The sequence below is a fragment of the Miniopterus natalensis genome, chromosome 9, assembly GCF_054644295.1.
Source record: "Miniopterus natalensis isolate mMinNat1 chromosome 9, mMinNat1.hap1, whole genome shotgun sequence".
NCBI classification, from domain to species: domain Eukaryota; kingdom Metazoa; phylum Chordata; class Mammalia; order Chiroptera; family Miniopteridae; genus Miniopterus; species Miniopterus natalensis.
In genome coordinates this window covers 71,845,547-71,860,078 of record NC_142089.1, presented here as the reverse complement: position 1 = coordinate 71,860,078, position 14,532 = coordinate 71,845,547, and the positions used below count along the sequence as shown (strand labels likewise).

At 38.9% G+C, this 14,532-nt stretch overlaps 1 protein-coding gene across 1 annotated transcript in view; it reads right to left on the bottom strand.

Annotated features, from left to right (window-relative positions):
* Positions 1-14,532, bottom strand: part of LOC107537507 (uncharacterized) — a 160,777-nt gene that overhangs the window by 25,783 nt on the left and 120,462 nt on the right. The window contains exon 9 of the mRNA XM_087820727.1: positions 324-542. Within this exon, the coding sequence (XP_087676853.1) occupies positions 324-542 (219 nt within the window). The remainder of the gene's footprint in view (positions 1-323; positions 543-14,532) is intronic.

Below are 14,532 nucleotides of genomic sequence, written 5' to 3'. Positions count from 1 at the left end.
AAGTCACTCTGATAAAATAAAAATAGAATAAAATATCGTTGCTAAACTCCTTTTTGGATTTTGCTCAGATATTAGAACATATTTGAATCTGCTGAAGTTTAAATATATATTGATGTACCAGTTACATATTTGTATATACAGGCCCATCAGATGTAAATATAACTGAAATAGACATTTCTGCTCTTAGATAAAAACAGTTGTATCTTTTCGAATCATACCTGCATTTTAGGTCTCAAGGTAAATGGAGGGGAGGGAGTTCTGTGCTTTCATTTGGCTGTGGAGATGAAAATGCATCCCTTTCCCTTCCAGGGGAAAGCACTCACTTTGTAACAGGAGCCGAGATGGCCTGGAGGAAGAGCCACTGGCCGAGGTAGTGCAGGTAGAGCCCCAGGAACCAGAGAGAGGCCGTCAGCAGGACAATGTACCAGAAGCCCTGGCCCCGCCACTGAGCCAGCTGGAGTTCTGCGGACACCGACGCCAGTGCAAAGCCGAGGTGCTTCAAGAACTCTCCAGATCCAGCGCCACCAGCCCCTGAGGGGCAGCTACGAACAGAGTAATAACAGATGAATTAGGCTGCAAAGCGCGACCGAAGTAAAATATTCTGAGAATAATAATAAAGACACAGTGAAAGCAAAATAGAATGAAATTCTTTCTTAAGGACTTAGGACTCAAATTGTTTAATGCTTCTTTTTGCTATAAGGAATGACTAAAGGGGGACATGGAGAACCACTGAAATAGAAACACAAATCAAAGCCACAATGAGGCATCTGCTAACACCAGGTAGGATGGCTATTATACAATTTTTAAAATAGCAGAAAACAGCAAGTGTTGATGGGGATGTGAAAAAATAGGAACTCTTGTGTACTCTGGGTGGGAACGTAAAATGGTGCAATCACTATGGAAAACAATAGGGCGCGTCCTCAAAAAAGAGTTTTTAAATATTACCATATGCTCCAGCAATGCCCCTTCTGAGTATATATCCAAAATAATCCAAAGCAGAATCTTGAACAGATATTTGTGCGCCCATGTTCATGGGCATTATTCACAATGGACAAAAGGTGGAAGCAACCCATGTCCATCAAATGGAACATTATTCAGCTAAAAAGGGAGAAAATTCTGACACAGGCTACAACACGGGTGAAGCTTGAGGGCATTATTCTAAGTAAAATAAGCCAGTCACAAAAAGACAGATACTGTACGATTCCACTTGCATACGGTACACAGAGGAGTCACAGTCACTGGCGCAGAAAGAAGTATGGTGGTAACCAGAGGATGGGAAGAGACAAAATAAAGGGTTTTTTTTAATGCCATGGAGTTTCAGATTTACAAGATAAAAAAGTTGTGGAGATTGGTTAACACTACTGAGCTATACACTTCAAAATGATTATGATGATACATTTTGTGTATTTTTCAGCAATTCAAAGTTTAAGATATATAAAACTGAATTAAATAAACAATGAAATTATTTTTTGAATCTATAATATATTCCTGCTTATCTCACCTATCCTCAATGATCCCTCTTTAAGATTAGATTTATTTATTTGCGTATAACTCGGTAAAAGGTAACCACTCTTTTAAACATTGAAATGAATTTTAAATATAGCAAAAAGCTATATAAATTTAAAACTTGTAAAATCTCTTCTTTCTTAACATGATACTGCCATTTTCTATTGAAACTAAATATACAAGGTATTCTGATTTCAGCTCTGGTCGCCTCTAGCTTTGGTATTGAGAGCAAGAGATGTTAAAAAGTTTCTAAGATTAGTTGTGGTCTTGCAGGAGAGAGAATAAGAAGCCTATGTGAGCATCACTGTAGAGTCCGGGATCATTCTTCACTCAGCCGCAGCGGCTCGTCCAGGGACCATGCAGCAGGGTTACGTGGGTTAGGGGCTCGCAGGACAAGCTCCGGAATCTGACTGCGTGGGTGTAATTCCTCTCTGTGCCTTGGCTCCCTCATATGAAAAAGGAACATGATAATAGCAGCCATATCCCAGGCTCCATGGAATGACTAAGTTCACAGATGAAAAACCCTTTGAACAGTGCCCATCCTGTGCTAATATCACAATATAATAAATATAAAATCTGCTGCTTTCCCCCCTTTCTCTTCTAATATTTACCAAAGCTACTTTGAAACAGACTGGCCTTCCATCAAGCTCAAGAAACATAGGAGATCTGTCTAAGAGATGATGTGGTTCTTTTTACTTTTAAAGAAATATAAACATGAATAACATATATTTGTTATGTAATTAAAACAGTAAATCTTGACACATATACCATTATCAATTTAAGGAAATGTTGGTTTTATTGAAGTAATAACCAGCCTTTACAAAAACTAGACCCCAAGTTTCTGGATTAGCTCTTCTAAACCTGTTCTTGAAAGATATTCTAGAATAATTTGGTAAATTTCTCAACCAAACATAGTCCTGATGATAAACATATTTTCAATGAAGAAGCTAGTGCCTTAGCAAGTATTTCAGTGACTTAGTGATTAAACATAGCAGGTGGACCCAGTGTGAGAACATAACATAAAGGGAATTTAAAGACAGATTTGTAGAGACAGATTTTACATATAAAATCTCATATATCTCTGAAGGCTATCAAATATGATGAAAACTGCACTATGAGAAAGAGAAGATTACTTATAGAAATAAGAATCTTTGAGGGGGGAAAAACAAAAAAACTAATAACCACAGAAAGTTAAAAAATAACCCACTATTCAGCTCAGAATTTCAATTTAGGACCTTAGCCTTTTGGTCTGCACAGGACTCAGGGGGCACCAAACTTGACGTGGACAGTTCCTCTTGGCTGTTTTTGCGTGTGCTGTGCCGTGAAGGTGTAGAGCGTCATCTAACTCCGTGCAGCCTTTGTCCTGAGCGTGCTTTTGGATTACACAAATGAAGAACAGTCACACAGGAAACGGGCCCCCAAGGGGCTTTGGTTTACCGATGGCAATACAGCCGAGGCCTGGCTCTCCCATGGAGGGATTCCAGAGTACCTAACCAAGTTTCCCATCATGTGAAATGAAACCCAGAACTTTCTATACTGCTAAAGCAAAATATTCTGTGCATGATCTCCTCTTCAGTTAATTATTCTGTCACTGTTTTGCCTCTTCAAAGAGAAGAGAAAATCGAATACAGATTCAGCATTGTGTTGTTTGCAAAAAACTGGAAACTCTCAAATGATGCAAAACAGAAAAGACAGTAGCTTCTTTGACCTTTGGAAATTTCCTGTTCTTTTCATATCCATTGACATCAATGACTAGCAATTTAAATGTTTATGCATGGAGCCCACTCCAAAGTCATGCTTTTACCATTAGTCTCACTGGTAAAAGGTTTCCCACCCACATTCAGACACGCATATTTCTTACGGGACATTTGATTTAGGACACATAACACTAAAACTTCACTGTGTACCATTTATCATTTACCATAATTTATAATTTATAATAATCCAAAATATTCAGTTATCTTGTACCTAATCAACACAGTTTGAAATTTATTTGTGTCTGTTTGTTTAACAATGGTAACTATTGCATCGGGATGCAAAGAATTAGGGAAAACCTAGAAATAATCATTTCAAGTTTTTAAAGAAAATATACTGCAAAGTTAGAAATTAATAAAAGAATCAGTTGATACTAGATGATACCAAATGAAGGATATATTGAAAGCTCATTAATTGACCAAAGTTAGTCCTGTATAGCCTTATAAACAAATCCCATATAAAAAAAAATATGACAGTGACAGTCTTTTTCTCTTAATCATTTTGAATTTGCACCTGAAATTTAAATGTGAACTGATAGAATGTTGTCCACCACGACCTCTCCATATATTGTTCCTAACGTACATTTCATTCGGAAGAAAATTCTGCAGCCGAGTTTCAAAACTGTCTTGAAAGAAAGCACCTTTTTTATTGTTGGATACATGCAAGGCATATTATAAAATGCAGTGCCATTGTGCGCTCCCTTCACCCACATTTCAACTGTTCCTTCCTCCCTCTGTAATATTTCTTGGTTATATACAAAGAGTCTGACCATCAAACGGGTAATAAATGGCCTCTGCCACTGGGGTGTGTAATACGAAGAGAGGGAATTGATTTGTTGGTTATGAAGGAAGCCATAGAGCACACAGATCACTGCGAAATCACATTGAGGCCAGCAGCTACTCCTCAGTTCACGCAGGCGGCTCCTCTATTGCTCAGGGGTGAGCAGCCAGAGGGTGAGAAGAATGGTGAGGTCATCCAGTATTCAGCTGTTAAATGAAACCTATTTCTCTGAACTTCAGCCACGTTTCATATGACACACATACATGCTCTTTCCATGCCCAATCTTTATAGAGACCTGAAATCAAACAAGATTTCTACGACCCATCAGTGTAATAGTAATACATTTTTTAAATGATCAAAGTTGCTTTGAAAAACAAAATCTGGAATGCATTCTTTAACTCTCTTCTACAATGAACAGAAGCCCGTGAAATGTGTGTACAAACAAAAAATCCATCATTCATTAACTGTGCATAATCATCCTTTTTAAAAGTCACTATAAATCAATGGAACTAAAATTGCCATATTCCCTTCTTCTGGTATAACTAGTCTTATTCTAGATATTGCTCTTTTTTTTAAATTAAGTTTTATTTTCATCACAGCCACCTATAATAATGCTTTATTTGATGCTTCTCACTTATTTTATACTATGCTCCATTCATCACCAAGTTTTGTTTTGTTTTGTTTTTAAAATATGTCTTTATTGATTTCAGAGAGAGGGTGGGAGAGGGAGCGAGAGAAACATCAATGATGAGAGAGTCATTGATCTGCTGCCTCCTGCATGCCCCCTACTGGGGATCGAGCCTCGATCTCCTGGATCATAGGTCCATATTCAACTGCTGAGGCTATGCCAGAAGGATTACCACCAAGTTTTTGAGCATAAATATCTTCAGTGGTTCTGAGATTTTTTTCTATGACTCGGCATTTCTAATATTCTGCATTTCAGATAGCCATTATACTGAAAGCATCAGAGAAACATGCCTAGGTCGTACCATGTTAATGTTGGAGACCTCCTTATATTCTCTCAGACTTCTTCAGAGCCTTAATAAAGCCCAAACAATTAAGTGACTTGCCCAAGGTAGCACAGCTGGTAACAAAGACTTTTCTAGCTATTTTCTCCTGGCTCTCCATTGGAATTCTTCATCGGTCACCTACTGAATCACTTTAGCAAGTAACTGCAAGATCAAGAAACTCTAGGCTGTTTGAAAGTGAGCCTCTTTATATGAAACATGAAAGAAGAAAATGTTTCTTACTTTGTAAAAACTGTTTTAATTGGATACAATACAACTCACTCCTTCAACAAATGATCATTAAATGAATACAGTATGCCATGGAGTAGGCAGGTAGAGTGATGATATAGTAAGCAGAATAATGCCCCCCAAATATATCTACACCTAATCCCTGTGACCTGTGATTATGTTAAATCACATGGCAAAGGGAAATGAAGGTAGTGGATGGAATTAAGTATGCAACCAATTGAGTTTAAAATAGAGAAATTACGATGGATTGTTTGGGTGGGCCCAATGTAATCATTAAAAAGTGCAGGAGGGAGGCAGGAGAGAACAGGAGACAACCAGAAAGACAGTGAGGAAGATGGCAGTGTGAGAAAGGCTTGGCCCAAATTTTTGGTCTTTGAAGAAGGGGGGAGGAGGCCATGAGACAAGGGCTGAGGATGGCTTCTAGAAGCTGAAAAAGGCAAGAATCCAGAAAGAATGCAGTCCTGCTGACTCCTTAATACTAGCCCTGTGAGACCCATTTCACACTTCTGACTCCAGAACTGTAAAATAATAAACCTGTGTTACTTTAAGACGTAAGTTTATGGTTGTCTGTTACAGCAACACTAGAATGCTGGTAAAGATGGGTTCTAGATTTCCACAGATGAACAACATCGTCACCCACACACAAAATTTTTATTCCTTTGACACAGACAGACAAATAAAAAAACAAACTAAACACTGGGGTAAAATCTAATGTGATAAGTATTCGGGTAGCATACTAAATGCTATGAGAAAACATAGGGCAGACGCTTGTCTCACACTGGGCCGGAGACAACTTATCTCCTGAGATCTATGAGGTGCGGAGGAATTAGACCAATGAGAGTAAGGGGGTGGGCAGGAAAACTGGAAGGGCCTTCCTTTACATATGCAATCCTCGGAAGAATAAAGTCCTATTACTAAAATTGAAAACAAGTTGAATTGGGTGGAGAAAGTCTAAATAGGTGAAGATGATGACAGAGTCTACAGTTGGAGAGGTACAAAGAGCCTGCTTGTGAAGGAGTTTGGACTTTATCCTGTCACCAAAAGCCCTTGAAATATTTAAGGGGAAGGAAAATGAGGGCCCTCTTGTTTGTATTTTAGAAACATTGATCTGGCTGCAGGATGAAAAAAGGTTTGGGAGGATCCAGACTAAAGGGAAGAAACAATTACAACTTAGATGATGTGCACCCAGGAGCAGAACTGAAGAGCTCTAAGAAATATGGGCATGTGCGTTCTTTGTTGTCAATAATATGAAGAGTGACAAGGCACCAGGCTTCCTGAAATGTGCTTGAGAGTCTCAAATAATGAGGAACTCTCTTGCACCCTGTACTCATTCCCTAACCATAACCACAAACCGAGTGATTTCAAACAACAGAAGTTCATAGTTCTGGAAGCTAGAAGTTGTAAGTCAAGGTGTTGGCAGGGCCATGCTCTCTCAGAAGTGGGAGGTGATGGGGAAAGTGGAGTGGGAGGTGATGGGTAAGTGGAGGAGGAAAGGTCCTTCCTTGCCTCATCCAGCTTCTGGTAGCCGCAGGCATCCCTAGCGGCAGCATGAATCCAGTCTCTGTCTCCGCCTTCACATGGCCTTCTCCCCTTTGTGTGTCCATGTCTTCACAATAAGGACACCAGCTGTATGGGATTAAGGGCCCACTCTCTTCCAGTATGGCTTCATCTTAACTTACATCTGCAATGAGCTTCTTTCCATATAAGAAAACATCTTGAGGTACTAGGGGTTAGAACTTCAACACAATTCTTTGAGGATACACAATTCAACTCATAACACCCCCAAATGCAAACAGCAGCTCTTCTGAGGAAAAGGGAAATAGAGATGTGGAGGGGCAGAGATAAACAGGTAGATATGAGAGATGTTTGACTAAAATTAACAAGACTTGGAGACTGTTTGAATATGAGGTCTGGAAGAGAATATGAAAAATGGTTCCAAAGTTTTTGGTTTAGGAAGCTCATTCAAAGGTGACTGAATGGAGAACATATCAGAAAAAATAGCATTTTATGGGAAAGTGGAAAAAATGAGGAAAACCATCAGCTCACATTGACCTGCATATGAAAAATTCTTATGACCTATCCAAGGGGATTTGCCCAATAGTCAGTTGTATTTATGAAAGTGAAACTCAACAGATATGAGAACTGGAAATATCAGTTTGAAGTCACCAACATGGTAATAAGAAATGTGGTATTTCCACAAACCATGCAGGGAGGAGGTTTATGACTCTTACACATGCCTGGAAGTTAAACTGGAGCTCAGTTAAAATGCAAACTGACATTAAGCTAAGTGACTTGATGAGGAAGCTCCATGAAGGCAGGAAATGCCTGTCTTCATACTGCTCTATCCCCAGGTCCTAGGATGTTCCTTGTGCATGGAGGTGCTTCAAAACAAGTATTTGTTAAATAAATAATGTTTATTATGGTTTGGATAAAAACTGTGACCTGCTTCAATCAGGTGGTCTACATCTTTAACTTACCCATGTCAATATTCAGATAGTCCACACCAATTTATTTGTTTGGTGTCTAAGAAATTAGAAAATAACCATTAAGATTTTCTAATTGGCAACTGAGAAATATCTCATAAGTACACAGCGGTATATAATTAAATAATTTGGCTGATAGGGACTCTTTGGTAAGAATTCATTGTCATATCATATTTAAAGAAAATGAGGTTAAAATGTGTCAAGACAAGGAAACACTTATTTGTAAAGGAAAAGCATTAATCGAAAATGAATCATTCAAAAATTTATATGGAACCAAAAAAGACCCCGAATAGCTGCAGCAATCTTGAGAAAGAACAAAGTTGGAGGGATCACAATACCAGATATCAAGTTGTACTACAAAGCCACTGTCATCAAAACAGCCTGCTACTGGCACAAGAATAGACATATAGATCCGTGGAACAGAACCCAGGACCCAGAAATAGACCCACATCATTATGGCCAATTAATATTTGACAAAGGAGGCAAGAACATACAGTGGAGTAAAGACAGTCTCTTCAATAAATGGTGTTGGGGAAATCGGACAGGTAGATGCAAAAAAATGAAACTAGACCACCAACTTGCACCATACACAAAATAAACTCAAAATGGATAAAAGACCTAAATGTAAGATGCAAAACCATAAAAATCCTAGAGGAAAACATAGGCAGCAAAATCTCAGACATCTCCCATAGCGACATGTTTGCCGATACATCATCTAGGGCAAGAGAAACTAAGGAGAAAATAAACAAATGGGACTGCATCAGAATAAAAAGCTTCTGCACAGCAAAGGAAACCACCAACAAAACAAAAAGGGAGCCCACTGTATGGGAGAACATATTTGCCAAGGACACATCGGATAAAGGGTTAATATCCAAAATATATAAGGAACTCATACAACTTAACAAAAGGAAGACAAACAATCCAATTAAAAAATGGGCAAAGGACCTAAATAGACACTTCTCCAAAGAGGATAAGAGATGGTCAAGAGACATATGAAAAAATACTCAAAGTCACTCAGCATCAGCGAGATGCAAATTAAAAGCACAATGAGGTATCACTTCACACCTGTCAGAATGGCTCCATCAACAAATCAAAAATGCCATGTGCTGGCGAGGGTGTGGAGAGAGGGGAGCCCTGGTGCACTGCTGGTGGGAATGCAGACTGGGGCAGCCACTGTGGAAAGCAGTGTGGAGGTTCCTCAAAAAATTAAAAATTGACCTGCCATTTGACCCAGTGATCCCACTTCTAGGAATATATCCTGAGGAGCCTGAAACACTAATCACAAAGAACTTATGCACCCCTATGTTCATAGCAGCACAATTTACAATGGCTAAGATCTGGAAACAGCCCAGGTGCCCATCAGTAGCTGAGTGGATAAAAAAGCTGTGGAATATTTATACCATGGAATACTATGCAGCTGTAAAAAAGGATCTTTTATCCTTTGGGACAGCATGGAGGGAACTAGAAAGTAGTATGCTCAGTGAAATAAGCCAGTCAGAGAAAGACAAGTGCCACTTGATCTCACTTATATGTGGAATATAATAAACAAAATAAACTGATGAACAAAATGAATCCAGAGACACAGAAACATGGAGCAGACTGAGGGATCTCAGAGGGAAGTTGGGGATGGGAGGAGGGGGTGGGGAGAGAAAAATCAAAGAACTTAGATGCTTTTATGGATAACCCATGGCCACAGACACTGGTCTGGAGAAAGTCTGTGGGTGGGATGGATGCGGGGTGGAGGGGATCAATGGGGGTAAAAAGAGGACGTCTGTAATATTTTCAACAATAAAGATTTTTTTAAAAATTTTTAAATGAATCATTATAATACTATAATCATGTGTTAATTATTGGATTAAAATATAGAGAAAAGAAATGGCATCAGTTTCCATTTTTACCAAAGTTATAAAATGCTCAAATCCACTATTGCTTTTTCATCGTTTCAAGTATTTGGGGGAAATATTTTTACAAAAGTATCTTTACATACACATTTACCAAAATGTTTTAGATAAAGCTGTTATCGATTCTTTCAACTTTTAGAAAACCTTATGGAAAGGATAACCTCACAAGTTTATCTCGATGTTAACATTTTTAAACTAGATTTTCCCCCTTAAAATTGTGTCTCTATGGCCAATTTGGATATTATACTTTTAATATAACACATTGCACTTTTAACAGGTTTAATTCAATTTACAACAAATGCCTCTAATTAAGTTAAAAGATCTTTGAAAATTGCTAAATCTTAGGGGTAATATTACCACTACTGACATTGAAATAATTGATCATTCCCACTGAGGCACAAAAGTGTGAATGTTCTAATGAGAAAACAGAGATTGAAGTGTGTTGAAGGAGTCCAAAGAGACTCCCAAACTCTTTAGGCTGTTATTTCCAATGACAGCCTCTGAATGGGAGTGGGAGGACTTGGAGGGGGCAGGGACAGACAAAACGTATCCCACAGTAGAACAAGAAAATGAAAGCAAACTTGGAAAACACAGTCACCACTTGCAAGCGAGGCAACCCAAATCGGCTTGCCTTTCTGCAAATAATCCATTTTATTCAATACATATGTTTCTGTTTTAGAACATCGATTCCATGCCATTTAGGAATAACATTTTCTTTAATACTCTATGGTAATAAATACTGGAGGTGACATTAGAATGCATCTGTTTTTTCAGGAGAAATTCTCTTAGAGTCGAGGATGAGTAGATGTAGGGCCTGCTGGTGCTTTGTGGTAATTAAGACGTATGAGAGCTAAGGACACCTAGTGTCCCTGGCTGAACAACGACACCAACGCGGGAAGCAGAAATGAAGTTTTGTCACCATCATTGTGGAGGCCTTCCTTCTGGCTGCAGGGAGCCGCTTACCAGCGCAGCTAATCTGCTAGTAAGAAGGAGAACATTTACCTTTTTGGTATTTGCCTGGCCTAATTAGTTGAAATGTTTACAAAGCACTTCTTACTAATGGCAAATTACTTTATGCATAATGGAAGTTTATTAATAATTGGAGCGATAATGCAAAAGCAGTTAGCTTTGAAAACAATTGCATTGAGGAGCTGCATCATAATGCAGGAGCAGAGGGGTGGGCGAAAGGAGCTTCCCCGCTTGGGCGTCCGAATGTCTCAGGAGCCTTCAGGGCTTGTCAGGGCTGAGAGCAGGGAGCCCCGTTTGAACCCTTGCCCCTTTATTTACTGGTTTTGTGCTATCTCATCTCTGGGCCTCAGAAGCTTTCCCTAAAAATAAGAAATTGTAATGTCTACCTCTTCAGGTTACAGTGAGGATTAAGTGAGAGATCATGTCAGACCCCGAGGAAGGTGCCTGCCTCTTTTAAAGGAGGATTGCTTTATGATACAAAGCCGGGAAGTCGCTAAAGACAAAGAAACTCATTTCGAATCACAAAATTGGCTTCTGGTTTTGAGTCCACTATTACAGACAATAAAAAAACATATTCTAATGGGAGAAATCACACTGTGATTCTTCTAATGACATCTATAGATGGATCAGACATTTAAGTAAAATGATGTAACTTTGGATTCCCTGCTTCTTTCCTAAAACCATAGTTTGGATAGTGTGTATTAGGGAAATAGGATTTTTGCAATAAGATATCCAGAAATGGAAATGCAGCCCAAATTATTGAGAACACCAGATGTGTTGAAAATAGGAGAGAGAGAAAAATATATACTTGCAATGTATAAAAGAGTTTAATCAGGAGGTTGATAAACTATTATCAACTATTAAAAGAAGCATGACACTCTCAGATTATTTTGTGGTATCAACAATTTTGCTTTTTTTAACAAAATGGTAAATACATTGTGAGTCTCACATCATCTCATCCCAACACAAGGAAGAGATTAACCAAAGATTTATGTGCATATATGCGCACCCCATCCCATAGGCACAGACGATAGTGTGGGGAAGGCGGGGGGGGGGGGGGGCGGGGGCAGCAACACAGTGGAGGGGGGCAATGGGGGGCAATGGGGAACATCTGTAACACTCTCAATAATAAAGATGAAAAACGAAAATGAGGACAAATTAGGAGGAAATAATGATGAAATGTTGACAAGAAAGCTAAGGGTGTTATCACTATCATTTTGTCTGGTGTTGGGAGCAATGAGTAGTCTTACTAGTGTTCAAGAAGATTGGGTTCAACTGAATTGAATCTAATTGAGTTGAAAAATGCACATAGCATAAAGAAGGAGCTTTATTTAGCAGTATTTGATAACATGTACATATATCTTTGATATATCTTTATAATATGAAAAGAAAATGTATAGTATAGTTTTCAAAGTCTGAGTTTTTTAAATTGAGGACTCGGTTTGAATATCACCTCCACAACATGCTGTGTGAGCCGGAGTAAAGTACTTGATCTCTCCAAAATAAGATCACGCCTGTAAATACCTACGCTTATAAGATAATACCTATTCCAACTGTTCAGAGGGAAATGAAAAGGAGAATGTAATATTAGTCTCTTAACAAGTGCCCAATTAAGATGAACTCATATAACTATTTATTTTATCACATCAATAAGAATAATAGTATTTTTCTAAGGAAGTCATCTGAATTTCATTCTCTTCTCCCTGGTTGCCCTCAGAGAAGTGTTCTTGCTGTAGAAATAAAATCTAAATCCTTCCAATTATGTCAAGAAAAGTTTTAGTAATTATTAATTCATAACTTCTTTTAAAACTTCAAAATAAAGTCCTAAAAATAGAGGGATATATATCCTCATAACTTAGTACAACAAAATACATAATATATTAACTCCTTTTCTATCCAATTTAATCCTGAGTTGTTTTATTTAGCCACCTATTATAAAAAGTAATTTGTGTTGATAGCTCTGAGGAAATCTAGAAATTAAAGAGCTAATTAAATTCTTTCTGGGTAATTTTTGAGTCTCTGTATCAATACATACATGTGTGTGCACATATTCAAACATCTACAAATGGCCAAATACCGCTGGATGTTTCTGGAAATTGGCTTTCCATGATGTCTACTTTAACCACTGCCCCTGAGAAAAAAGTCTAACCATTGAGCCATATTTCCAAAAGGATCATAGATCATACACCTGATAAAGCTGAACTAGAATGTCAGAAATTATGATCAAAGTAGAAGCGAGATATAATGAGAAACTGACCTATTTGTCCCAAACTTACTATTTATAAAGAATCTTTAGAAAGTCTTTACTACATTAAGTTAAAAATTATAAGTATCCTATAAAACACTTAAGTAATGGTCCATTTCTACAAATACTTTGACATCTTCAAAGTTATATTGAAATGACATTCTTAGAAGTGATTTGACTGCATATTTTTTTAAAAAAAGAGTTTTTAAACAATACTATAAAAACATTACAGGAAAGCTACATCTGGTGTAATAATTCCAGGGTATCATCCTGAAACAAAAATATGACCACAACGTGCAAAAGAGTCTGCTGATTGATGGTGTATGTACAGTATACTCCATTTCAAGGAATTTGTACTCCAACATATAAAAATGAGAGTTTCTTAATTCTTACACTTGCCAAAGTATACTTTTTCAAAGGGGACATCTGAAAACATGATGTGGATTAGAGTAGCAAGGAAAATATCCGTCATGGAAATATTTCGCTCTCTCCTACTAAGTAGCTGCCTCCCACCATGAGGCAGAGCTGCGTGCAGAAGGCCCATCTCAAGAGAAGAGATCGTGAGAGCTGTCCCTGTTCTGGAGTAAAGGAAGGAGGCTGAGCAGAGGAAACCCTGACCCACAAGGAGAACGCAGCTGAGGACCTAGCTACTGATCTAGAAATGGAGTGGCCCTTGAGAATTGCCCCCAAATGAGGCAAGGAGACAAGGCCTTTGTGTTTCCACATCAGTCGGACATTGACTGCAAGCTGTTTTATCGGAGTATTTGCGTGAGGATGTTTCCTGGGCCAAGGAAAGTTCACAAAGAGGGATTCTGGTCTGAGCCATTAGCAGCCAACATTTCCAGTAAATGAAGGATACGGACCCGTGAGGAGGTATCTGGGTGAAATACCACAGTATTCATCACACTCCACCCCTTCCGTGGCTCAGACCCTTTTGCTTCTGTAATAAACTCATGCCACCTAGAAACAGTTCCTCCAGGACCATGGTCAGTCTTGTTTTCTGGGAAGCTTAGTAAGGAAGAGTTAGTGAGGACAACCAGTGTGACATGCTACAGTGGCTCTCAAAGCTGACCATACCTCACAGGTGCCCCTCACCCTCACCAGCACCGCTGCTGGTCTAGAAGGCTTGCCTGGAGGAGTGGTCTGAATGAAGATCACTGAAGGGGCTGAACTCCCAGATGGCATGCTCCTCTCAGGCAGTGGCCGATTAAAGCTGGCCATGAGAAGACCAGGAAGTGCCTCAAATGGGTCACCTGAAATTCAGACCTATCCTTCCCTGCCCCCAGCGTGTAGCAGCAGCTCCTCCTCCCACTGATGCTATGGAATAATTGGCCTTGCCAGGTGTGGTGACTCTTTTTCTTGCCCGCTGGTCTCCTTTCATGAAGAGCCTGATTTCCCTGATGAAAAAGTTTCTCTTCTGGAAACCAGGGCCTCTAGGATTTTAAAGTCTAAAATTGTTAAGTTAGGAAACACAAATCTTCCAAGTGGGCCACTAGGAGTAATTGTGAGGCCACCGTCACTTCAGCTCTTGGTTCCCAATTATTCTATGTACTGGGACACCCCACATCATGGTCATTGATTTAGGGTATAACCTCCGTCCTGAAGGAATGGGGCCCTAACCTTACAGGATAACATTG